The sequence below is a fragment of the Amblyomma mixtum genome, chromosome 7 (genome assembly GCF_055824585.1).
Source record: "Amblyomma mixtum isolate Tamu chromosome 7, ASM5582458v1, whole genome shotgun sequence".
NCBI lineage: Eukaryota > Metazoa > Arthropoda > Arachnida > Ixodida > Ixodidae > Amblyomma > Amblyomma mixtum.
Genome location: NC_143018.1, coordinates 57,213,993 through 57,241,787, shown reverse-complemented (window position 1 = coordinate 57,241,787; position 27,795 = coordinate 57,213,993). Strand labels below are relative to the sequence as shown.

The window sequence follows — 27,795 nt, the reverse complement described above, 5'->3', positions numbered from 1 at the left end:
ATACGAGTTCTGATTCCTCTTCAGTGCACCTTCAAGATGTAAAGTTCATATAGTGGTCCCTATATTGGTTCATATATTGAGGGAGAAAGTAGTTTAGCCAAAATGGGCAGCTGGAACTGAAATTTTTTTATAGTTTTTGTTGAAAAGGAATTATGATGAGTTATTTGATGCGTGCACTTCAATTTTTAAATTGCAGTCTTGCTATGATAAAAAGGTGTTGCGAGACTGTCTCCCTGCTTTGCACCTTTATGCCATTGCAGAAATGTATAGCTGGCAGGAAAAGAAACCGGGACAGCCGAGCATTTAGGAGCGACAGAAGTGGGAGAACAGCTTTGCTACTTTTTTGACATCCACGCCTACAGCCGCGATGCGTCGGTTTAGCTGGCCTCATAAATATGAAGCATGCCTACCGACTTGGTTCTTTTGTGAACCTTCAACATATTGATCGGTTCGCCATTGACGCCTTAGTGTCAAAGGTAGAATGTGAGAAGTTGATCAGCAGCATCTTAAACGCACCTCTTGGTGCGACCACGGAGACAATGTTACCAGAGCCAGAAAGCCAACATTCAATCTCCCAGTGGCTATGGTTCTGTGTGGAGCACGATGGAGCTTGTTCTTGTAAACATTTGGCACGCCACGTCATTGCTGGCAATGATTTGCACCTTCTCATCCTTATTTTGAACATGCTTTCAGGATCTCAGTTTGTAAACAATTCAGCTTAGTCCTCGTAAAGCGGTGGTGTATTAGCGTCTAATGAAATGCGAACTGAGGAGCGTGTCACCAAAGGTTCAATTTACGCCTTCTTCCTGTCGCTATCAGAGATAAATGTACTCGGCCGGTTTGTGATAGTTATGTTTCGGTTTTCTTTGACGTTAGTTTCCTCGCTTTGCCACTGGAGTACCTCGTGCAATCTTTCCAATGACCTCAACTTAATAAGCGGTATCACTGGCGGCCACGACTGTGGACCGCGTGGGTGAAGCTGGTGCTCTTAGCTGCATGGCCTGCAGAGGTTCAGTTTTGCTTCCACCCATGCGTGTTAGCGTTTGGTTGCGCTCTGAACGAATAAATATCGACCTAAAAAAGGAACGAAAGGCTCATTTCAAGTAAAAAGGGTCAACTTGCGCATATGGCAGGAGAGGCATGCCTGGTGTCACCGGCTCTCCAAGTTCGCTGACGCTTGTCCCAGTGAGTTGAAAACGTTGACTCGTTAGAGAACATCAAGCTGCGCCAGTTCTCCCTAGCCCATGATGCATGGTCTTGTTCAAACACAAGTTGCTTCTGAGACCGCTGGCTTCTGCGATGATACAAGTTTCGTTGAACAGCCTCGTGTAGATGGCGTCTAACGGTTGACGTGATGGCACACAGCAGAAAAGTGTACTTTATCTGACGAGCCATAATGTTGGGTGCGTCTGCTGCATCGTCTACAATAAGTAGGCCTTCATTTTCACCGGTAACCTGCTATCAGTGTTCACAGGGAAGTTTCGGAGCTGTACCTGACCCCAGAATGCCTGGAAAACTTTAGTAATTTTAGACAGTGGACGAATTGTTTCCTTTTCAGTGATGCATTGCTGTACACCGCGAGGGTAAAGAGCAAGGATTCGTGTTCTCTTTTACAGCCGCACACTGACGCATGAATGCCCGATTGCATATAGGGTATCTGAGCGTTTCTGGAGGCGACAAAGTTGTGGTCACTACCAGAAAGAAGCGAGTCAAGAACTGTCGCATTGGGCACCGACAGCAACTCGATTGCTCTTTTCCCTGCTCGCATCGCAAGCAGACGCTGATAATGGGCAGATGATGGAAGCAAAATCAGAGCATTGCACGCCAGGGAGTTAAGAGCGCACGCTTCACCCATGTGGGCCAGAGCCGGTGCAGCCAGTGAAATCGCCCTGAGCAAGTTCAGGTCGGTCGAAAGCGTGAATGTGGCACTCCAGTGGCAAAGCGAGAACGTGAACGTCAATGGAAACAAAAACAAAACTATCGCCAACCGGATGAGTGCCTCTATCTCTGACTGGGACAAGCAGACGTAGTAAACGGGTCCCTTGGCCACGCGCTCCACTGTTCGCATTTCATTTGGCGCTGATAGTACTGATAGTACCAGTGTGGACCAAAGTAAATGGAGCATGCCATCGGCTCCTATTTTTCACGCATTGCCAAACTGAAATTGCCAGCTATGGTATATGCGTGCTGGAAGTGGACATGAGTGCCCTCTCTCATGGACGAACAATGTCCATTTCCAAAGTGGTAGTCGTGATTACACCTAGAACTAAATAGCGCATGCTCTGCTTACTTATGTCCGCACTTGCATAGTCGTGAGAGCTCCCCTCCCTCGTTTTCCGAAGCTTGCCGCTCTCCATGGGGGCGCCACTTGACGGCGCCCTCGACACAGCAGGAGGGTGTCGACAGGCAACACCGCCATGGAGTGGCTAGCTTGGAAAAACGAGGCAGGAGGGCTCATACTTTTGCTGATTTCTGTACAAAAGACTAACAAAAACTGATCGTGGAGTCGCACTGGAGCTCACTTCAAATGCGGAGGCGTGCATCATGTGAAATTAGTTCCTTTTTATTAGCTCCAAATTTTAAATCAGCCAATTCTTGTCACATTATATCCCTGCTGTAAACGAAAAGGGCACAAAACATTTGCTCTTATGGCAACACCGTGACCGAACTGGAAGAGCTTGCAGCAGCTCCAGAATCATGCCTTTGCAGGTCTGGCTTCCGGACCACGTGCTCCGTTCCGACCACCGGGGGTGCGTGTGGAGGCATCTGTGTCCCCCCACGTGAGTGCATGGCTGACCGTCGGCCTTAACCCTGTAGCTTTATAAAAGAGATTCCATCCACTGTTACTAACTTGTTGCTGTTACATGCGACAAGGGAAGGTATAAAAATTGGAGCATCGCGACTTGTCGGAAGTGTCCCATCATGCAACGCTGGAAAAGGACATCGAACCCGGAAAGGACCACATTTGCTACAGTAGCCACGTGGCCTCTAGCTGTACTCGCATTGGCAAATTACGACCTAGAACAGAGGTCTCTGAAGTTGATCCGAGCCCTTCATTACGACATCTCCCATAGCTATCTGAGCTTAAGCACTTTAAACCAATACCATACCATACGATATCATTGCTCCTGTAGTGGCTAACTGCAGGACTGTGTTCTCGAGGACAAACATACGCAGTAAGTTTTTTTGGAGAGACGCAGCTTAAGGTAATCGGTGAGAAGTCATTTAGTGCGTGGTGAATTGTTGCGGCAGCTAAGCTCACTTCTAAGCTTGCTGGTACTTCAGCCTAAGCAGGTATATGAAAATAAGAGGAAGTTGCAGCCAAAACAAAGGTGAAAATCTGCGGCATTCACCTCTAAAAAAAAGGCACCAAAAATTTGAAACAAGCTGTGGTATATACGAAATGCTCCGCTGAGTGAACTTTGCGTGAAGTAAGCATTTATGTCGAGATATGTGAGACTTCTTTGCGAAAAAGAATCTTCGTACGCTAGAGCATGCTGCACTCTTCGCTTGAGAATGGGCGTACATTATTTGTTGCAGCGCCTGCTTACGGCTGCCCAGTGTCGCGACCTTCAACAGCGTCTCGGCCTCCCCCACTCCTGTTGGCCGGTAACCGTGCTTTTGTGCTTTTCATTTTACACAAGTGTTGTGTGATTGCCATCATGTATTTTGTTTCTGAACCCCACACTAGCCTCTGGCTATGGGTTCAGTCAGTGTTTTGATAATGTGTATGGCAAGAGTAGAAATAAAATGGGCGACGCACGCAGAATGAGACCTGGAAAGGGGCGTGCCGACAGGAAGAGCCAAGTCAAGGGAGCCGAAACAGAGGAGAGCCGAAGCAGCCGCCAGAAAGGTTAGATATGCTATTGGCTGGAAATGTCTGCTGTGCATTCGCGCAAAGGGCATCCCTCCCCTCCTTCATTTCCTTTTATTTGTCTAGTAATTGCCAAGGTGTATGCCGCCGCGGTGGCTCAGTGGTTATGGTGCTCGGCTGCTGACCCGAAAGACCCGGGTTCGATCCCGGCTGCGGCGGTTGAATTTCCTTGGAGGAGAAATTCTAGAGGCCCGTGTACTGTGCGATGTCAGTGCACGTTAAAGAACCCCAGGTGGTCGAAATTTCCGGAGCCCTCCACTACGGCGTCTCTTATAATAGCCTTAGCCGCTTCGGGACGTTAAACCCCATAAACCCATAAACCCGCAGCTTATAGCAGACTGGATTAATCGCAGTGCGATTGCAACAAAAATATTGCAAAGCATCTTAAGGCCGGATGAAACTGTCACTCCCTGTGAACATTTGTGTGCAGCATACGAATGTATATGCCGCTTTTTTTTCCTTTGCCGTTTTTTATGTACTGTCTGGTTCATTCACTTGTCAAGAAGTTCTACTGTAGCGTGCGTTCGGGCCGCATTAAGAACGCACATGATTGTACTAGCACCAAGAGCATAAATGTTTCCAATCATCCACCGTTTCCGCGTAAGGGGCACAACTCTGCACTGAACCGGCTGCAGCGGTGGAAACCTAAAGGGAATAAGAATTGCACCATTCATTCATGAAGTTTTAACATGAATTTATATTTAGCATCTTTGGGGATACCTAAAGGGAATAAGAATTGCACCATTTATTCATGAAGTTTTAACATGAATTTATATTTAGCATCTTTGGATACAGGCGCGAAAAAAAGACACAACACAAGGGAGAAAGACGGGACGAAGCGCCACTCACAACGGATTTATTCGAAGAAAGAATGCACAAATATATGCCGTCTTACATGCAAGGAATCCACATCCTTGCATGTAAGAATCATAGGAATCCATACCCTTGCGAGGAATCCATATTCCTTGCATGTAAGACGGCATATATTTGTGCATGTTTTCTTCTAATAAATCCGTTGTGAGTGGCGCTTCGTCCCGTCTTTCTCCCTTGTGTTGTGTCTTTTTTTCGCGCCTGTAGCCAGAGATGAACAGTTACCAAACTTGCCCAGGAAGACGTTCTTTTAAGTTATATTCAACACTTTGTGTTTGCGCCGTGAAACTCATTAAGTTCAGAAGTCTTTAAAAGCCAGAATTTTTTTTCAATGTTCAATTTTCTAGGACATAAGTGTGAACCGTGCCATCTTACAGCCAAATTTTCATAAGTGCACAGTTATCTAGCGATACGTAGACACTATTGTCGATGCTACCATGCCAGACAGGACGAATCAGCTTGCATTGTTGGACGGCTAACTGAATTTGCACACCTAAATCTTCAAACGTCATAAGCCTCAGTGAATAGAGAAGGTGGTATTCAGCCTAACATATCATATTTAATGTCTTTGGTACAACGACTTGAAAGTCGTAGTATATAAGAATTAGAAAAAGAGGTTAGCGTTTAGCATAGTTATATCGAGTAGATGTGTGAAAGGAAGTGTTTAGCCTGATCGGCATTTAGTCTGATTGGTTCATGATTTTGCTGTGCTGGCTCGTTGGCTCATCTGGCGACTCAGGTTACGTTCTCATCGATCTGTTCAGTCCGCAGACGAAAGTTGAAGACAACGATGTGCAATACACAGTGCGATTGAATGCGCAGTTTAATGTGAGGCTGCTGCGATAGCCTCGTGTTCCCGCTCAACGACCTTTCAAGGTGACCTGTTCGTACCGTCGTGGGTTAGACTCCCAGTCAAGATTGTTGATGTACTGTCTGTCTTAACTTAACCTGGCATCGGTGTTGCTAGGCAACGACGCAAGGTCCAAAGATGACAAGATTCTTGGTCGATGTTGGTGAGCGTATGAGTACTTTCGCACTAATAGACCACTAATGGCTGCAAAACAATTTCTCTAGACAATCCGGACGGTTTCTGTTTAGCGCATAACCTTTCCATGTTTTTTAAGAGGTGCATGACAATTTTGAGGCTGTCAGGCATTGCTTGTCATGTAGGGCGAAAATTAGTGAGCTGGTTCTTCGATAAGGAAGCTGAGTTGGCCATTTAGTATTAAGTCCTCAGTTCACGAGCACATGATTTGAATATCAGGCGCGGTGGCCGTCTTTCGATGGTGGAAAAATTCAAGACGCACGTACCATCGAATATCAGTGCATTAAAGAAAAAAAACTCGTGGGAAAAACAATCAGAACCCTCCACATCAGCATCCTTCATATTACGTGTGTCGCTTTGGGACGTAAACCTGTATACTATACTTTTAGCATTCGATCCTTAGCCCTAGAGGTAAGCCGGGTCGATATATATTCTGATCACTCCCGCACAAGCGGAAATGGGCGATAAGCTATTTCGGTAAGGACGCACAGAGCTCCTGTCCGAACCAGGAGGGTATGCCACATGCTAAAAGTGGGTCTGAGCAGAGCCCCACTGCTTTTCCCTCCTACATATTTGGCGTTGCTAGAGACTTCTATTTGTTGCTAGTTCTTTTTTTCACCTAATTGAAAATTTTTCTTGAATTGGCAGAGGTGACATAAGTTTAAAATAGGGCCTTATACTAATAACTTTCTTCCTTGCAGGCAAGGCACCGGTCGTCACATGGCTGCCATCCCAAGCCGGTACGTAAAAGCTATTGCCCTGCCTGGTCAAGGCACTGCAATCGAGCTAAAATCCACTTCTTTTACTATTACGAATGGGACTGAAGAGCAAAATTGGCTGAGGCACAGGCGGGAGTGCATGTGGTCTGCCAGCCTTGGGTGTTTTTTTATGGTGTTTACGCTGAGAGGGAGTGTGGTGTCAGTTGTCTCTTGAAAGATGTCAGCATAATTACTGCAATGTTTCGTTTAAAATTCTGGGACAAGGGTAGTTTTGCTGTATGCCACTCACAATGTCGGTTTTTTTTTTCCTTTCCTGCTCTAAAGATTATTAATGAGAAATTATTGCATGCTTCATGTGAACGAAAACCCGTCTCTGGAAGTTGTCCGCAAAATGTGTCCACAGAAATTGTTAGCCCTCAAGTGACGTTATTCGCAACAAAGAAATTCGCCGGCTTTTCGATTCGAACCTAGGCAGTCTGCATGCCCGGCGGGCACACTACGAATAACCGATGAAGGGTCGCTGGTGCAAGCAAGTTGAGAGGCATGAAGTGAACGAGTTGTGGTTTATATGATGGTGTAGTGTGTTGAGTACATGTACTGATTTTAGACAACGATGACTTCCAAAAAATGTTGCTGACGTCATCCAAGGGTGACATTAGTGCCAGGTGACAATGATGACTTGCTAAAAAAGTTGGTGACATTCAAACGCAAATGCTTTCGCGTTTCTTTAGTGCAGCAGACTGCAGCGCTCTCTAAGTTTTTTTATGGGCTTATGTTCTGGCAGTCCTCAGGGTTATCATCTTTTTGTCATAGGGTTATCATCTTTTTGTCATTGAAATTCAGTGAGAAGTTTTCGAAATATATCCGCAGTGAATTGAATCTGCTCGCACGGCTGCCATTATGTGATGTCTGTGAACATGTTTTCTAGATGCTAACTACAGGTGCTCACAAAGCCGTAATTCTTGGCAGAGACCGCATCTAACCCCCGGCTGTAATCTGAAATGAAAGCGGTGCAGTGAATAATTTTTCAGTGGGCCAGAAATGTAAGGAGCTTTCCTGCCCGAGATATCTTTGCACAAACGATGGCTGTCTGTGTTCGCTATAATATTTTGAGACGTGCAGTCTGTGCAATACGCATTGTACAGTATATTTCCTGTGCTATCTCATTATTCCTGCCGTACTATAGGAAAGCCTGAATGCAATGAATAATATGGAGATTTCTTGCAGTGTGAGGAAGTGATGCGAGTGGTTCTTTAATCTGAGTATATGCAGCTTCATTCGCTATCCCTGGTGCTTATAATGGCATTGCTAGATTATTAAAGGTTCTGTGGGAAATGTGATTGGTTGCAGTTAATCTAAATTCCAACCTCTTCTAGTTACTGCCGTGGTAAGTGCGACCGAGAACCAAAATGAGATCCGTCACAGGCGGTCACTTTACAATACGAAGGGGCCGCTTTGATTCTGGTAGTAAGGCTGATTCGGTCGGTACATTCCGGAGAATGCATCAGAACCAGGATGGTAGGCTGCATGCTTTAGCGGATGATAATACATGTGAAAGCTCGACGGAACACAGCTTGCCGCAAACGTCTCAGAGCCACGATCAGTCTGCGCGCCCCTCCCTCTTCTTCCTCGAACTCCGGAGTGAGCCGCTACTTGGCGTAACAATTTCCCCGGATGCAGGCGATTCTCGCCCTCGAGGAAGTCAGGCAGATCGATGATGGCAGCACTTCAAGTGGGCCACATGAATGAATTGTGTCTTGCGGGAATGGTGTTCATCCGTCGTCACCTTGGCGATGATGTAATTCGTGTCATTCAGTTGGTCCAACACGACGAAGGGACCATCGTACTTATACAGAAACTTCTGATATAATCCTCGCCATTTGACCACCAGGGGTTCTTTAATTAAGACATGCTGATTGAGCACAGCACACGGACTTTTTTCTATTTCGTCTCTATAGACATACGGCCGCCGCGGCCAGCATCGAATAAACTGCGAATTTGGGATCAGCAGCCGAACGCCACACAGACATCACGATGGGCTTCTTGTTTTCTTCATGATAATTATTACTGCAGGTTCTTTTTCGCAGTTAAGACAACCAAAACCTTTTCGACGCGAATTTCACTGACGGCAATCGCAGCAAGGAGAATTGGAGCACTCAGGTGGCCATAAGAGAGTCCTTGGCAAGAACAGAATCCTGCCAGAATGCAGTCGAGCACAGACTTAAGTCAATATGTAGGAAAAAATTCGCGCGTTTACAACATAGGTTTAAACAAAGCTGGTTGGTTTGAAGCTTTGTCACGTTCACCTTTTCCCCGCCTTGGTAAAGAAAGCAGCTCGCATGCGAGAGCAGCCTAGCTGTATCCAATTAACAAAAGCATGCGAACGCCCTGTTTTTATACACTTAACACTTTCGTATGTAAAACACTGACTGATACTGTTTTGTGATTTGTAGACAAAAGGAGCGACACACTAGCCGACCGTTCAATCAGGTGCAGCAAGGCGGACACTTTCACCACACAAGAGATATGGAAGGTTATTTACTTTTGCGGAAAACAAGGCTCTCATCTCAGTGCAACGCTGGTGGTAAATGGTGCCCGAGGAAACGGGAAACTGCGAAATGCAGTGGCATGAAGCGCCAACCAGCGGGGAACAAAGAGCGCACGCTGAGAAACGTTCACAGCTTCACATCGCGCGCGTAGCTAGCAACCGCTGGCGACTGCTGCGCCAAATGGCCAAATTAAGTACTCAATTTCTATACTTGAAAATAAACAAATCAACAACATAGAACCAAAACAAATGGCATCTGTTACTTTTTTTCTCTTCAAGCGTTTAAAACCATGCTGACACGCTTGAAGCTGTTAAAACAACGTTGACATAGCCTGTAGATTGCATCGCGACCATGCGGAGTGACACCAAGTTAGCTGCGTAAGGCAAGGAAAACTGCGCGCGAGCGGGCTGGGTGAATGCAGCAATGGCGGCGGTAAGCCGAGCGAAGGTGGCGAAGGCAGCAATGGCAGCATATGCTGCGCTTTGTCAAGCCGCGTGCTGCCGCCGGCTAGCCGAAGCGTAACAGAGGCATTCACAACATGGAGCAAATTTTTTCGCTTGCGTAACTACCGTCGGCGTTCAGAGCCATTATATGCTACCTAAATCCAGCCTTATGAGTGGCGGAACGTGATTCGGGCTTCGTAGGAGAAAACGCGCTTTCAGTGTTTGAGTACGAAGAGCGGGCTTCGCACTGGTGTGCCTGCTTTTTAAAGCATCAAGAACAGGAACACTGAAGTAATGCAGAGCCGTCTAATTTACATGCTGTGATTTACGACATGTTTATTTCATGGCGTCAACTGAGCTGATTGCTAGGCGCGTCTCTTTGACGTGGTCTTAAGCTCCATGTGTTAGAAACAGTTCTAGACAAGATCCTACTACGGACGTTTCACAGGAGTTGCACAGCTAACGTCTTACTGCAGATGTTTAAGAGTCGTCACAAACGAAACTTCTTGCTGTCGACATCTATAAGACGTTTGAATGCAGTGCAAGATGTTTGTAGTCATTTGGAGCTATTCCGAGACATATGGAAGACGTTTTGTCTTTCGTGTATTTCAGGAGCCTAACACTATATTAGTTAAAAATTTAACTATGCAGTATTAGTTAGCCAGCCTCATAGTTAGCACGTCTCAATTGTTCTGATGTACTAGGTCACTGACAATGCTATGCCAAAAAAGCGGTCATCTATCTCAAAAAACCATTTTTTAAAATTAGATATAAGTACTTTTGAAATTAGCAGTTGGCGAAATTCTTTAGAACATGCACAAGCCACTCGGCATAAATGGTACCAGGAGCAAAACCTCCGTCAGCAGAATGGCATCTGTAGTGCAGAATATTTTTTTACAACTTGAGACAAATTAGAAATGGCAATATTGATACTTGTATTTCTGAAATAACAAGCTAGCGGTGGACCAACACTTGCCTCCATAAGCATCAAATTACAACATGAATATGCGAGCGGTTAAGCCGAGAGAAGCGTTATACAAGGTGCAATCAGGAGTGCAGAAATCCCACTAGTTAGATTCGGGTGGGCGTACGCTTGTGTACAACTGTCTTTTTAAATGAAGTGTCGAGGTGCATGTTGGCTCCGAATGGTATATGCACTGGTGGCTTCATAGACTGCTATATAATGAAGAATTGAAGTTAAGGGCACTTGTCCAGCTTTTGGAGCCGCCGGGGTAGCTCAGTCGTTGTGGCGCTCAGGTGCTGACTTGGAAGACATGGGTTCGGTCCTGGGCACGGCAGTTGAATTTCGATGGAGGCTCGTTTACTGTGCACTAAAGGCCCACGTGCTTGCGAAGACAGTGCAAGTTAAAGAACCCCACGTGGTCGAAATTTCCGGAGCCCTTCATTACGACGTCCCTCATAGCATGATTGGCTTTGGTACGTTAACCCCCCCTTAACCCATAAACTTCAGCAGCTTTATATTTTTGAGAGCTTTATATTTTTGAGCTGTATACACGACGCACACTGCTTGCACTTCAAAACAAGTGAAACCTATGTGGGCAGGCACGGCGGCGGTGCAGGGGACATAAATTTGCAATTTAACAGTTAGGTCAGTGCAATTAGATGCTAAGGGGAATTTAAGTACAATTATTTCCGATAGTTCTGTTACCACCATGTTCAGCAGCTTGTTGCATGTTTTTGAAGAAAAGTATTTTCTTGGACTTTTTATAGGTGTGGTCGCGAAAAGAGTACCGTACAGCACTTCGTCGTGTGACTTTGGTTCGAGGATCCCTTTCGTCTTCACATTTTCAGCAATTAAGAAGCGTGCATTCAATTCTCACTTTGAACCTGATTAACAATAAAAAAACCCTCATTCAGTTGCTTAACTTACTTCCCTCGCAGTCACAGGCGCTGGATCAGTGTCCTCTTTGGTGGTGGAGCGCGCCGTGTCATGTGAGTATAAGTTATGGTCATGTCTAGCCAATGGTGTGCAGTTGATCTAAAATGCAATCTCTTCTAGTGACTGACGTGGTGAATGTGACTGAAAAAAAAAACCAAAATGAGCTCAGATACAGGTAGTAACTTTACAGCGCAAAGTGGGCACTTTAGGTAGTGCTGCATTAGTGGTCTGTGTAAGAATATTAGCTTTGTAAAATAATTTCCGGAATGAAATTTTGTTTTTCATGTAGTAAGAAAGGTTGTATTAACGCTCGAGGGTGAGGCTATCGCTGTTATATAAGGTATAGGCTAACAATTTTTTTTTCGCAGCCTTTGTTGTAGACAGCCTTTCCAGCATCGCCATGTTCGGAATTGAATGAGAGCTCTTCTAAACAACTTCATTGCAAACTGAGGCCACTTGCACACCTGTGGGGGTGTGCAAGCAGGTGCCGAGGTAATGAGGTTTCAGTTTGCCGTAGTAGTAAGCCTTTCTGCAGTATATATATATATATATATATATATATATATATATATATATATATATATATATATATATATATATATGAGAGAAGCCAACAGCCACAGAAACCAAGTGGCACAGGGGAGTTTTAATTTATTTATTTACTTTGTGGTGTTGATCAATTTAGAATATTACTGAATATGTTATCGCTTAAAGCTAATTGATTAGAAAAGCAGAAGAAAAAAAAACAACCACATGCCGCCGGTGGGATCCGAACCCACGACCTCCGAATTACGCGTCCGGTGCTCTACCTCTGAGCTACGGCGACGGCTGTCAAACCTTCTGCTTTCGGGGGTATTTATGTTTACAAATAACCTAACATTGAGAGTGTTCATCAGCGCCACCCACGTTCGTAAGCGCGGCGGACGTAGAACGTCCTGAGTTACCGCTAGTGTGACGTAGAACGTCATCGAACGGCGAGGGTGGAAGCTGTGTGAGAACCCTCTTATGCTTCCTTTGGCATCAAGGCTGCCAGAACCGAGGCCCTCGCTAAGCAATTATGCAAAGAAGGGTAAGAGAATGAGGGGCTCGTTATAAATATGAGAGAAGCCAACAGCCACAGAAACCAAGGGGCACAGGGGAGTTTTAATTTATTTATTTACTTTGTGGTGTTGATCAATTTAGAATATTACTGAATATGTTATCGATTAAAGCTAATTGATTAGAAAAGCAGAAGAAAAAACAACCACATGCCGCCGGTGGGATCCGATCCCACGACCCCCGAATTACGCGTCCGGTGCTCTACCTCTGAGCTACGGCGACGGCTGTCAAACCTTCTGCTTTCGGGGGTATTTATGTTTACAAATAACCTAACATTGAGAGTGTTCATCAGCGCCACCCACGTTCGTAAGCGCGGCGGACGTAGAACGTCCTGAGTTACCGCTAGTGTGACGTAGAACGTCATCGAACGGCGAGGGTGGAAGCTGTGTGAGAACCCTCTTATGCTTCCTTTGGCATCAAGGCTGCCAGAACCGAGGCCCTCGCTAAGCAATTATGCAAACAAGGGTAAGAGAATGAGGGGCTCGTTATAAATATGAGAGAAGCCAACAGCCACAGAAACCAAGGGGCACAGGGGAGTTTTAATTTATTTATTTACTTTGTGGTGTTGACAATTTAGAATATTGCTGAATATGTTATCGATTAAAGCTAATTGATTAGAAAAGCAGAAGAAAAAACAACCACATGCCGCCGGTGGGATCCGGTGGGATATATATATATATATATATATATATATATATATATATATATATATATATATATATATATATATATATATATATATATATATATAGGGGAGGTTCAGGGGAGAATGGATGACAACGCTGCACAGGAAAACGCAACATTTTTGCTTACTGTCCATGAAATTTTAAGCGTGCAACGATTTTGCTCTGAACGTTTATGCTATCATCAAAAGCACTCCCTTTTGGTTACTATTGGCAGTTTTAACCACTTGATGTGATTGGTAGAGAAGAACTACATGAAAGATTTCACTACACACGCAAAAGCACCTTCAATATTTGCGTAATAGAATACAGAACAACATTCCACACTTTCCTCACAATTGAAATTGATGTCTTGAGAATCGTGGAGCTGAGAAAATGGTGCAAAATTCTACATGCCACATTTTCAGTACTGTGAAGATTCAGAGACGTTGCATCCTAGATTAGGCGTAATTGTTCAGGTATTACAATTAGTCACTCCTCTTTTGCAGAATAGTTTTAGCCTTACATTGTGAAGAGGGTATTTAGGAGCAGACTACAGGTGTGGCAGTTTGTTATGCTCTGACCTTCTGCATGGACTCATGCAAAATATTAGTTTATTGCTTACCTTAAAGCTCTATTCTTAATTTACAGTTCTATAGCATATACTGAAAATACAAAAACAAAAAAGATAAAAAAAACTGTACAGACCTCATCAGCGCCGATGTCATAGAACCTTTTGGGGCTCCGGAGACTCAAACATTTTGGGGCTCCGCAGCCCCAAAATGTTTGAAACCCACAAAAAATTAATAGTGATCAGATATGAAAGGCAAGACCTGCATAGTAATTTCGGCGAACCTTGGCACCGCAGTCGTCCGACGGTCAAAAGGAACTTGTCCGGATAACGACTGTCACCGAGGGCACCCAGCATTTGAAAGAGATTATACCGTATGTATGGCGCGTGATGGCCTGAGTTGCTTATGGGCTTCAAAACCCAATACAATACAATAAAAGGGACTACTCGTACAGCACATTCTTATAATGATCAAACCTGTTCGCTGTGGCCTGTGTGAGTCTTACCAAGGTGCGTGTCCATTAACAGGGCTGAGCGGGACACCAAGAAATGTTGCACTAAAACAGAAGGAAATTTGCGATGAAAGCAGGGAATCGGATAGGCAGGTGCCCGGCTGTAAAAGTTCCATGACTGTAGTGGGCCATGTAACAAAACTGTGTCTGGTTCACCCTGGTTTCAGTGTCTGTTATTCTAGTAGGCTTGTTAAGTTTGTCTCGATCTCCATGGAGCCATCATCATGTGCATTTATTGCAAGGGGCTGTAATAATTTGATTTTTTAGGGGCGTCTCTTTGTCACCCATGCGCTCTCATTTTGCCCTGCGTGTTGAGGCAAAACAAGAGATTTTGAACATTTCATAAAGTGTTGCTGTGTTTCAGGTGGCCTTATATTTGGTGAGTGTTATGCTGGGATAGCAGGAAATACTTGGTAGCTGTGAATGATAAAAAAGGCGCCAATGTGGAAATTCCAGCGTTCGCTTCTTCAGACTGAAATCGGACTGCTTCAACTTTTGCCCCCTTTTTAAAAAAAAAAAACCTGTACCCTGCGAAGAAAACCTGTACCCTGCGGTCAGGAGAGCTAATTTTATAATGGGTGTCTTGCATAATGCTCCACATTAAGAAGCAAACTGTATGCAAGGAAACTGCTGCCCCGTTTTTAACCTTAAGAAGCGTGAGGTTTACTCAAGATGCCATATAGTGCATAATGCAGTGATTTCAAATGTGTGGCTCTTCGAACGAGTAATCCAAGCTCAAGGGATCTTCAGGCCAAAGCGTTTAGAAAGTGGAAGCCGCTTTTTCTACGCCACAGCTCTTAGGCAGGCAATAGTAGATGAGGGCAATCAGTAAAGTTTGGCTCTCTATAGCCTGTGTGGAGCAAAACGTTTTTGACGCTCACGCATTTATCAGAGCATGTGCTGTCTTCCTCTTCATAGGCGCACATTATCGAAATTTGACTTCTTTTTTTTTTTAATCGGAGGTGCGCAATCTCCTCGGAACGTCACGTGTTTCATTGTTTCAGTGTTGGGAGGTGCTGAGCCACTTATCTGACACCTTCACATTCCTGGAGTTTTACTTCATACTATTTTCGTTATTACAAAATAGCGATTTAAGACTTCCAGCAGGGCTCTATTTTAGTTGCCTAATAGGAACTTGTGCTAAAGAATGTTGACCTTGCATAGCATCATCTTCGAGTCTTAAATTGTTGCCTTGCTACAAATGTTGTGGGAGCGCAGCTCAAAGCAGGGACTGTAGAGCTGAATAGGAGTCGGGTTCAGCACTTATTATTTGCCAAATTATTAGTCTGTAAACAAGCTGTTTATAAACCGGTAAGCACTTGGTGCCCTTAACCACAGTCCCTCAGGTTTTATTCTGACTGTTCGGCTGACGGCCGATTTGAGCCGAGAACAGTGTGTAGCCCCAATGGTTCATCCGGCAGCACATGCTAACGTCATCGTCCATTCAACTGCAGGGAAAGGCCGTCCACACGTCCCACTTTCAAGCTACGTTTTCCGTTCCGAACGCAAGCCCAATGTCGGCGGAGGAAAACGAGGCCCCAAGGGGAGCGCCTTTGTATGAACGCCGGTTCGTACCAGTCGGTAAGAATCTGCGAGCAGGTATTGCACTACTGGGCAGATGTTGCCTGAATTTGGTGATTAGGGTTTCAGGGTTGCGAGGTTCGACAGCGCTGGGCCACTTACGTGATAACTTCACATTTCAGGTGTTTACCTTATATTTTAAGGCGGAAGCCTTTAATGCCTCATCGTTGTAAGCAGGAGTTGTCGACAGAAATGTCACGCTTTTCAATTGGTCGAAACTGTCGTGACGTTACAGTGCGCGAATTTCAAACAGGGCCAATTGCACTTTGGTTAGTAACCATGCAACCAATTAAAGGGATGGTATGATGCTCCAGGTAAACGGGACTGAGATTAGTTAATTGCTTCATTACCCAATTAGTCTAATTAACCTTTCTAGTCAGGACAGATAAAAAACTCTGCCTCTCCCGTAAACGAGAGTAGAGTAAGCATGAAATGTTTACGGGCCTAATGTCATCTCGGTGGACACCCGAACCGCACCATACAGGAAGGGAGGAACGCCACCACCCGTTCAGCGCGATGCCTTGCCATTTGAACGCAAGGTTTTTTGAGGAAAGGAAATGGCGCAGTAATTCTCTGCCATCTCGGTGGACACCCGAACCGCACCGTAAAGGAAGGGAGGAACGCCACCACCCGTTCGGCGCGATGCCTTGCCCTTTGAACGCAGCGCTTCTCCCCCGGGCCCCTGTGCGCCTTTGCTTCGATGCGCGAAGCCCCTAAGAGATCACGTATGACAACGAAGTGTAACGTGGCATTTATGTGCTTTTTGCACGCGTTATTAGAAATCGGAAATTATAATTCCGTGCATTATCAAACCCACAGCTCCACTGATATCTTGATAAACATTGAGAAGGCACTGGCAGCAGTTATTTTTTGTCTCGTTTGGAGACCAACCGGCGCTTGCATGCCGGTCGCGTAGGAGGGCTTAGAGAGTCTCGTTAAATCTCGTTAAGTCTCGTACGGTGCCCGGATGTTCTCGTTTCAGAGCCCGGATGACTGGAATTCAGTGCCCGGATGAGTGGATTTCAGTTCCCGGATGACTGGAATTCAGTGCCCGGATGAGTGGATTTCAGTGCCCGGATGACTGGAATTCAGTGCCCGGATGAGTGGATTTCAGTGCCCGGATGACTGCAATTCAGTGCCCGGATGAGTGGATTTCAGTGCCCGGATGAGGGCTCTCGGTCTCGGCGTGACGTCACCACACTGCCGACAACGGGAGCTTAAAAAAATCTCTGCCTCTCCCGTAACCGAGAGTAGAGTAAGCATGAAATGTTTACGGGCCTAATGTCATCTCGGTGGACACCCGAACCGCACCGTACAGGAAGGGAGGAACGCCACCACCCGTTCAGCGCGATGCCTTGCCATTTGGTTTTTTGAGGAAAGGAAATGGCGCAGTAATTCTCTGCCATCTCGGTGGACACCCGAACCGCACCGTAAAGCAAGGGAGGAACGCCACCACCCGTTCGGCGCGATGCCTTGCCCTTTGAACGCAGCGCTTCTCCCCCGGGCCGCTGTGCACCTGCGCAGCTTTGCTTCGATGCGCGAAGCCCCTAAGAGATCACGTACGACAACGAAGTGTACGTGGCATTTATGTGCTTTTTGCAGGCGTTATTAGAAATCGGAAATTATAATTCCGTGCATTATCAAACGCACAGCGCGACTGATATCTTGATAAACATTGAGAAGGCACTGGCAGCAGTTATTTTTTGTGACTCGTTTGGAGACCAACCGTTGCTTGCATGCCGGTCGCGTAGGAGGGCTTAGAGAGTCTCGTTAAATCTCGTTAAGTCTCGTACGGTGCCCGGATGTTCTCGTTTCAGAGCCCGGATGACTGGAATTCAGTGCCCGGATGACTCGATTTCAGTGCCCGGATGACTCGATTTCAGTGCCCGGATGACTCGATTTCAGTGCCCGGATGACTCCATTTCAGTGCCCGGATGACTCGATTTCAGTGCCCGGATGACTCGATTTCAGTGCCCGGATGACTCGATTTCAGTGCCCGGATGAGTGGATTTCAGTGCCCGGATGATGGCTCTCGGTCTCGGCGTGACGTCACCACACTGCCGACAACGGGGGCTAAAAGCATTTCATGCTTAAAAAACCGAGTAGGAAATTGATCGAGTTCAGGAATCGAACCACGGTCTCCGGAGAGCGAGACGAGCATGCTAACCACTCCGCCATGCCAGCTCGATGGTTTGGAATGAACAAAGGCGCGTCTAGTCCATACGGTGTCTTCGTTCACTCCCATCATCCTCTCTTCCCGTTAGGGCGAGGTTTAGGTGTCCACCGAGATATGCGGGACAGATACATTTCCTTTCCTCAAAAACCAATTAACCGACGCAACCGAACTGGCGATGACGTTTTATGGACTCCCTGGCAGCGTTGCAAGACGCTGTCGCGTTTCACTCTTGTAGGCGAAGCCTAATATCTTAACAACACTTCAGTGACACAAGCAGCGACACCGCGCTTAAGGCTTTCGCCTCACCGCACTTAGGTCAACAAAGTGCCCCCCTGAATTTTTTAGTTACTTCATGATTGCAAGCTAACATAGCATGTGAGTCATCTTGATGGGCTTTTAAAGAACGTGACCTGTCGTGGAGACGTGTTCGTTATTCAACCCGTTCTGGGAGCTGTTCGGTCACAGCTTTTCTCGTGCGAAAATGCAGCATCATGCAACCTGGTAGTTTTAGCAGCCACGAGCTTCACATGTCGAACGTCTCTGGAAAAGTTAATTCGAGATTGATGATGGTTGTGACAGCTGAGAAGAATAGCCCGTGGATAACAGAAGCTCTTTTTACTTAAAGAAATAATAGGGACTACCCGGCTTTGGCTTTTAAGATAGGTCCTTCCTTGTCTCTGGTAGACATGTGTGGAGAGGTTCAATGGCATCTCTTAAGCCACAATAAAAAGGTTTGCATCAGCGGGCAGTGAAGGTAAACCGACTAGCATTATTTAGCGAGTGAGGTCATTGCACTTGAGGGATCCGTGTCTCCTCGCGCAATGTTCGGTTGAGAACAAATTCTGCTCTATGAAAGAGTGGAGTGTGATATTGTCACGCAGTGGTGAGTACAGTCCGGCCAACAGAAAAACAGCGAGAATGTCTTCGAAACGAAACTCTTTATTTAGGCTGACTTGCGCCCGCAATGAACTGAATCACTCGGCGGCGGCATAGCAACTAGCGTGCTCAGCGGTTGTCGAACAGAATGCCCGCCGCTGTCGGCCGTGCTCTTTTTAAAGCTGATAGTGAACATTCGAGATAAAAGTTAGGAAGTTACTAGAAGCTTCTGGCGCAAACTAGAATCGGCTCCGTCCGGATGCGATCAACCGAGATAAAGGCGCGTCTTGCCTCACAAACGAAGCGATAAAGCGGCGCGAAGCATGAACAAACAAATACTACAAACGAACGCTACAAAGATTCGCGGCAAAATTATCTATGGCTAATTACCGGTGAATAATGAGCAGCGAACCAGGGATACTCGTTGAGAAGTTAACATTAATGAAATATTCTGCCTTGTACTAAATGTACTTTACTATATACCAACTGTCCCTTTTTGAAAAGAAAAAGATAGTATAGTATTTTATCTAGTACAACCAAATGAGTGGCTTTGAGTCACATGACCTACCCTGTTGTCACGATTAAGGGAATGCGGAAGTTTTGGATCGCATTGAAGAGCCGGCCAAAATGTTGGCACTCGAAGGCCATTTACGTACCCTTTTTAGCGGCTTTAAAAGAGCCCATGAAATACGGTAGCTACCTTGTGACACCGGTGCTACTCCAGCGCCCCAGGACGCGCCTCCACATCAGCTTTTCTCTGGAGCGCTGTCCCTGTCTGTAGTTTGAGCATGGACTGGGTGAGAGATATGCACCAGGATCTGTGGCATGGCAGTTTTTTTTTTCGGGGATTTCTTTTAAGGCACATAAACTAAGTTGCGTAAATGGCAGCTTGGTGCAAAAATTTTAGCAAACAGTTTTTCAAGGTGACCTGCACGTTGTAAATTCTAGAGGCCCGTGTACTGTGCGATGTCAGTGCACGTTAAGGGGACAGGGTAGGCCCTATACCTCCCATGTATTTTAGGCTGTGATTGTGATCCGTTTTCTCAGGATCTGCTAAGGTTAGAACAATCATATTGGTATCATTTAAATGAGCTCTCCACGTGCTCTTTACTGAACGAGAAGTATTTTGTAATAAGGAGAGATTTTTTTGTTCTTGTTTTTAGCGAACCTACTCATTTTTCAGGCTAAAATGGCCAATTAATAGCTTCTGAAATAAAATACCTTGAACTAATTTTTATAATTCTGGTTCAGTAAATTGCCCCCTACGCTGCAATAATGTTTGCAAAAAATGGTGTTTCTAGATTTTGCGGTTCCAGAGAAAAAGGGGCAAACGTTGCGAAAATTGACATTTGGAGATAAGTAGCTTTGAAGTAAATAAAAGCGTTTTATTAGAACTCTGCACGCTATAAATGCATGCGAATGTATGAGATAAATAGCCACCAGCCTCGTAAACACCTCGAGTCAATCTTTCTCATTTTCGTTCGCTGCCTTGCTTTTCGGGCCTCTTTTGTAACTAGCTGTGCAGCCCTGTATGCAAAGTACAGTCGTCGTTCCCAGCAGCTGCACCTTTTCCTGTGCATCGTAAGACATACACAATCCTCACGTTGACTTCATGGAAGCCCGACATTGTCTTTTTTGACGTTTGGAATTGATGAGAATAAGAGCACCTTACGCAGTTGAGAGAGCAATGCCAGCTCTTCATGCTGCGTTTTCGAGCAGCTGCACATCCCTACCATACACTTACACGCACAGCTTTCAACGATGGCACACGACAGCATGTCAGTGTCAATCAGAGCATAGCCACAGTCACAGAAACTTGTGTTTAGGTCATCCATGTGTGCTGCCGAGTGTGACAGCTTTGAAGAAGACGCGCTTGTAGCGGCCGCTGCGTCCAGCGTCGGAATGCGTTGCGGGGACTTGGTGCTATGAGGAACGAACTTATGCTGATTCCTGTGAATGTAACGCTTTCGATATAACTTCTTCATCTTCACCATACCATGAAGACTTAGAGTGTAGCCTCGAAACAATAAAAAACCAATTTTGACCGTGAAAGCAACCCGAAAGAGAAACAAAACGCGCGTCGCGAGAGATACCGTCAGCATCTGAGGATTGTTTAGGCTAAAAACGGAACACTAGGTATTTATTGCTGTTGCCAGACGAGCAATAACTATTCTGCTAAACATGGAGAAAACAGGCCTTTTTTTCATTTCTTTTTAAACCTAGGAGACATACAGATCTCGCATAGGTGTGAAAGGAGGCGTGGTCGGTCACCTCCTAGGTTTCGGAAAAGGTCACTTTTCGGTGTAAATAATTCTTGCACACGCAAGCGACCCATTGGGAATCGTGGAGGAAAGATTGGGAATTCAAAATATCGAAAAAACAAAAAAACATTTTTTTTTCAAAATTTTTCCTACCCTGTTCCCTTAAAGAAAGAACCCCAGGTGGTCGAAATTTCCAGAGCCCTCCACTACGGCGTCTCTCATAGCCTTAGTCGCTTTGGGACGTAAAACCCCCTAAACCAAACCAAACCAAACCAAACCAAACCAAACCAAACCAAACCAAACCAAGCGTTGTAAATTGGATCTTATACCTGAACCCAATATTTAAAATGTCAACTAATTTTTCTTCAGTACCTATTGAAAGAAAAATACTGCTCACTAGGGTGACTATGAACAGCGCTCTACTAGGTCTCTCCGTGTACTTCCAAACTATATATTTAGCTGGCACACCCGATGTACTTTTCCAGCAATAGTCCATGACTTTTGCACCTTGCACGCTAGGTTTCTCTCCCAATCACAGCCAATCACAGCATATCGCACTGCGCGCGAGTTGCATGCCTTGCATTGCGCCACGATCAAGCACAGTGCTGGGTCCATCATGTTACACGGCACTTGGCTGTGCTTGTTTGCTGATCAAAGATTGTGTGCGTGCCTCTAAATAATGCGCTTTTCATACTAATGTGAGCTGTTGTACTGTCTGGTTGTCAAGGTTCTTCAGGAGCCATTGCTCTCTTCCTTGCGGTTGTGTCGAATCCATGCAGTGCTTTTGTCCGGAGTTGGCACGGATGAGTCATCGAGTCTGCTTCATGAAAGCGGCCAGTGCCGGCCTGATGGGACCTCCGCGGCGACAGCATTTACCTCTGTAAGAAAGCAATAAGTTGACTTTCATTAGGAGCTGCTGAACTATCTCCCTACTATAATTTACGTGAGGTACGCATGTGGCAGGCTTTCTCTGTCACCACTGAACCCCACTGAGCCACTGTGGTGTCAGCCACATGCAACTCTAGCCTCTCATTTGGAAGAAACGCCTGAAGTTTAATTGTGACTGGCGATTTTTTTATGATTCGCGTTAGTGCATTGAAGTGAGCACCTGTGCAGGACTGAATTGAAAACTGCGCTGAATTCCAGGATGATTTTTGGAAACCCAAGCCGACATGAATCTGGTAACATTAAGTGGGCTTGGGTTTCTTGCAAAATATTGCCGGTGCCTTGTTGAAGCAATGCTTGGTGGAACCTTGTGGATGGTGTGTAATCACTCATACTGGGTTGAGCAAAGCATTCATTGTAGAGAAATGGTTCTCGCTCGCTATAACGGAAGCACTTATGGGTTTTCTTGCATGTTATTTGTCTTGTAATTTCAATTTGAGACTTTTCTTATTGCGAAAGCGTCATAGAAGCTTTTATTATTGCGAAAGCATTATGTCCAATTAGCACAAATGCCAGCATCTGCTGTCTGTGGCACGAAAATGGGATGATGCGGTGCGCCCATGTACGATGTCGCAGCACATGTAAGCAAACGTGTATGTTCATAATGAAACAATGTACTATCACCACCGAAAGTCATGACTCGTAGTCTTTCTACAGCGTATCATGATTCAGCACTTAAAGTAAGGTAAGATGTGTAGAGTTTGTACAAAGTACGCGTGGTCATGACGCGCTGTAATAGGCATGACTCGTAATCATTCTACAAAGTAGCATGACTCAGCACTTCTGCGACGTAGCATAACTCACCTCTCTAAAAACAGCGTAGTCATGACGCATAGTCATGACACAAATTATTTTGCAGCATAGTGTCATTCAGCAACTTATAAGTAGCGTAGATATATTCATTACGCATGATTCAGCACTTCTGCAACGTAGCATGATAACTCGGTGCTATACAACTAACTGAATGCTTATAAAGTTTGTTCAAAGTACGCATAGGCATGGCTATAGGCATTCTGAAATGTAGCATGACTCAGCACTTTAATGCTTCCGCATTCTCAGAGAAAGCAGTCCTAGATGTCTGCCGAAGTTTTGGTATACAGGGGACCATCACGAGGTGAATATTCGAGTTAGAATGCATGGCTCGTATGTAATGAAACTGCTTGGTAGGAGGTATACCTGTCCGATTGTGCTGTCAAGCGCTTTTGGCAGAAATAAGATTTCGATCAGAAAAATTCATGGTAGTTGAGTTATTAAGTACCTGTTGCGAGGCTTGTTTGTTCATGCTTCAGGAAAAATTAAGCGAAAACAGAAGAGACCGACGTAGTGAGAGTACGGCACTAGCGATGGACTTACGCAGAATGTAGTAGTAAGAAAGGGTTATCTGGATGCCAGTGGACGAGGTGTCTGTCCTGCAGTGGACGCAGTTAAGTGTTGTGATGCTCGGGATTGATTATTCAGGCAATTTATCGGGGGCGACATATATATCATGGCTTCTGTTTGGAGGCCATTATCCATGGCTGGAAGTCCTTGGCGGAGGTTTCCCTCCGGCCAGACGCTGGCACTTCGGATACGGCTGGGAAGCAAACGGTGCCTAAGAAATGGGGTTTGCCATTCAACACTTGCTGCAGCTTCTACGATCCATACGGCAACACTTTCGCATTGAAGAGAAACATAGGTTAATGGGGCGACAGCTTCTAGAAACGTGCTGCTCGTACATAGACTTTTAAGCTAATCACCAAGGTGCAAAAACCATCCTCTTGCCCTCTGAGCTTTCAGTCCATGGCTAGCAGGTCAAGACAACTGTAGATATGCCTGTGTAGGTGCTGTCGAAGGCGAGCTTATCGGTGGAGGCGACGCAGGAATGTTAACTACTGACCGCAGGTCCGGCTTACAAGGTGTGGTGTAGGCAGGTGATCTCGTACACTGGCCCTGTACATCTTCTGTCACCCCCTCTCCCCCCTCCCGCAGTGCAGCTGGAGTGTTCTTTTTAGACGGTGTTTTGCAAAAAGCCTAAGAAGGTTGTTCTATAGGAACCAAGTACCTCAGAAAATTTTAGAAGGTGATGGTGAGGGGTGTCTGTTCACCAGCACAGCCACCTTGGTGCACGTTAGGACCGCCAGTGGTTGAAATTATCTTGAGCCATCAACTATGGAACCTATATAATACCCTACCATACCATACCATATCGTACCGTACCGTACCATACCATACCGTACCGTACCATACCATACCATACCATACCATACCATACCATACCATACCATACCATACCATACCATACCATACCATACCATACCATACCATACCATACCATACCATACCATACCATACCATACCATACCATACCATACCATCCCACGCCATGCTGTGCCTTAATACTATACAGTTCTGATCCTTCGAAAGGGCCCCGAACCAGCCATGATGTCTAGCGAGCCAATTGTTTGCTGTGGGCCTGATGGCTCATCCACGGTGACAATGTGTCACCCGAGCTGGAAAGGCAGCAATTCACTCTTTTGGTGAGCAGTTTTCTATTGCCAATGCGCAGTGCGTGGTGGTGACTACTGTTGCATTCAGTTCACGCACTTTATGGAAGACGGGTATGATTCTGGCCTTTTTCGTTCAGTAACTTCTGCAGCGCATTGTTGGCATACTTTTGCTAGGAACGAATAAAAAATTCTGAAGGATGGCGGAGAATGACAGAGTTGGAAAGTGCAAATGAGGGAATTAGTGTACAGGAGCGAGCTGACGACTAGGTTTATTGAGGTACAAGGGGTGCAGATAACATATAATGGGATACAAGGACATTATGCACTCACTCATTACGGTTGAAGATCCATACGGAAAACAAAACGTGGGACAGCGAGGGCTTGTACAGAAGTAGATAGAGTCATGGTTACGAGCAGTTGTCATGAAGGCACGTCTTGTTAAAGTCGATGTTTTTTTTTTTTTTAATGCGATGTTTATTGCCTCAGGGCATAAAACGGCATGTAATGATAAATGAAGATGCCTAAATGAATGAGTAAAGGTTCGCTGATCTAATGAAATCGAGCAGTGAACGATGATGAGGTCCTTGTGTCCAAGCGGTGTATGACGCACTGTTCTCGGGCGAAAGACCCGCTGCCGCCAGGTGCCGAATTCTTGTAGGCTTCAGCGCCGGGCAAACCCACAGCAGGTGGTGAATGTCGGCCTCAAGATTTCTGTTCTTGCAGACTGGACACCCGGGGCGGGGAAATACACCTTCAAATTGCGGCCACTTTCGTGTAACGGCTGGAGTTAGGGCAACCCCGACCCGGATCCTCCGAAGCGCAACCTCCTCTGCACGGGTAAGACCACGGGGGAGGGTTACCGCACACGGAGGGATTAGAGCACGTGTGCGGCGCCGGAGGTGTTCCTTTTTTGTTAAAAGGAGGGTGGTGTCATCCAGTGTTAGGACTCGAGGCGAAGACGAAGTTGGGGTCACAAGGTGGGTCGCAGAATCTGCACGGCTTTGCGAACTCAGGAGGTCTCGTGGGACCCACTGTATTCGGACTGGCTGCGGGATGCGTGCCGCGAGACGATGGATGTCCTGGCAAATGCCTGGGGTGCGACTGACGCGTCGTAGTAGGCGTATGACTTGAAGAGCGTCGGTGCGGATGACAATGCGAGCCGTAGGTAGTAGGGGAACGGCGGCCACTGAGCATAGTGCCTCTTGAACGGCAAGCATCTCCACACAGAAGGAGGAAGGGGGTTCTGGGAAGCGAAACCTAGACGTTTTGTTGAGGGCAGGCTTGCAAGGGCAGTAAATTGCAGTAGTGGTTTCGCAAGCCTGGATGCCTGCGTCAACGTATAAAACGATGGAGCCATGCGGCAGATGGGCGTCTTCTTGTGTAATTCGTTCGCGAAACGACGCCGCCGCGAGGGTAGATGATGGCCGGCGTAGATCTGTTGGTTTATTATCGCTTAGCTGCACAAAATGCCAGGGAGGGAGAACTGGCGGAGGCGGCTGTCGAATGGAGTGCGAGGAAGCATACGCCCTGAGTGCACACGTTGCGTGTGTAAGGTTAGACTTAAGCCGGCGAGCATCACGTCTTTGCTGCACCAGCTCATCTAGAGTATTCAGCTGCGCATGTTCTTGGAGCGCCACGATCGGGGTTATGCGGGGAAGGCAAGTGATGACCCTCATTGCCTCTCGATTTACGGCTTCAAGGCGATCCCACTGAGCCCTCGTCAAATGCTGGAATTGGGCTTGGTACACGAGGCGCGGTTGCACAACCGCCCGCACCAACTGCCTTGCAACATGAGAGCGGGCGCCGCCTGTTTTAGGAGCAATTCGTCTAATCAGACCTAACGCCTGAATCGCTTGCTTTTTAGCTCGAGAAAGCCAAGCAGTCCCTGTTCCTGACTCGTGAATCGTCAAGCCCAATATTTTGACTATCGAACTTTCTTGAAGTGGAGTTCCGGATAGATGGAGACGAATTGGTGTCGCAGCGAGTTTACGGCGTCCCCAGCGGTTGGCAACAGACACATACGTAGTTTTGCTCACTGAAAGCTGAAGACCAATTGAAGAGGCATAAGTCGACGTTATATCTAGGGCTGACTGTAGGGCGGAGGCTTGAGTCAACAGGTCGTGGTGGGTGCTCCACACAGTGATGTCATCAGCGTACAATAAAAACTTAATATCAGTCACTTCATGTAAGCGCCAAGCAAGGGGGATAAAAGTAATATTAAATAATGTTGGCGATAGTACCGATCCCTGGGGCACGCCGCGAAGAGGCACAAAGGATCCGACGGCCTCACCACTGAGGCGTATGGCAAAGTGTCGGCCTTCCAGAAAGGATTTCACAAAATTGCGCACTCTAACGGGGAAATGCAGCATGTCAAGTGATTCCAGGATAGCAGCATGACTGATATTGTCGTACGCCTTTTCAACGTCCATGGCCAGTACGGTACGCACATTGTGGCTGCGTGTTGATGCTAGAACTGATGACGCCAAGACAGCCAATCCATCTTCTGTACCTATGGACGTTCGAAAGCCGATTTGGGCGGGATGATAGAAACCGTGGTGCTCAAGCCACCACGACAGGCGTGTGGCAAGCATCTTTTCAGTAAGCTTGCACAAAGTGGGCGTAAGTGATATAGGCCGGAAATTACCAAGGTCTGTCGGCGGCTTCCCTGGCTTTGGGATGGGGATCACAATAGCCGATTTCCAAGTTTCTGGTACGACGCCTTCTATCCATACCTTGTTGATGGTGGCGAGGAGTTGAGGCAGTAGAGCGGAACTCATGTTCTTGTACACCTCGTACGGAATGGAGTCCGGGCCGGGTGCAGTCTTCCGACGGGCCTCATCTATTGCTGCAAGCAACTCGGGCATGGAAAATGGGCTTGCGATACCCTCGGCGTCGGCTGTAGATGGAAGCCTGTCGACATATGCTGGAATGCCAGCCAAGGAGGCTCCTGCGGTCCTTGGAGGCAACACGTCATACTTCGGAAAAAACTTCCGCGCTGCTTCTCTTGCGAAATCATCCGGAGCTAAGTTAGCAGCGAAGCATGCTGTGGCCGCTGCGTCAGGACGACGAGAACCACGTTCCATAGCGCGAAATGTTCGCCATAAAGAAGCATTCGATGACTGTGTTGAAAACTGGTCACACCACGCATGCCACTGCCTTCGCGATAGATCACGTTCATATCTGCGAGCCTTGGCAGTAAGGTAATTCAGCCTTGTGCGTGCTTGTGC

At 46.3% G+C, this 27,795-nt stretch overlaps 1 protein-coding gene across 11 annotated transcripts in view; it reads left to right on the top strand.

Annotated features, from left to right (window-relative positions):
• LOC149336149 (uncharacterized) overlaps positions 1-27,795 on the top strand; it is a 71,522-nt gene that overhangs the window by 32,378 nt on the left and 11,349 nt on the right. For 2 of the 11 annotated variants that reach the window (XR_016284154.1, XM_089552632.1), the window contains exons 11-17: positions 2,710-2,780; positions 3,541-3,609; positions 3,768-3,853; positions 6,491-6,529; positions 11,403-11,453; positions 21,917-22,017; positions 25,292-25,405. Coding sequence is in view for 9 of the 11 variants with exons in the window: in XM_089552632.1 (XP_089408758.1) it covers positions 2,710-2,780; positions 3,541-3,609; positions 3,768-3,853; positions 6,491-6,529; positions 11,403-11,453; positions 21,917-22,017; positions 25,292-25,405 (531 nt within the window). In the remaining 2 variants the exon portion in view is untranslated. Of the gene's footprint in view, positions 1-2,709; positions 2,781-3,540; positions 3,610-3,767; positions 3,854-6,490; positions 6,530-11,402; positions 11,454-15,697; positions 15,825-21,916; positions 22,018-25,291; positions 27,792-27,795 lie in introns of those variants that run through there. The other 9 variants (XR_016284155.1, XM_089552634.1, XM_089552630.1 and 6 more) reach the window with 7 other exon arrangements.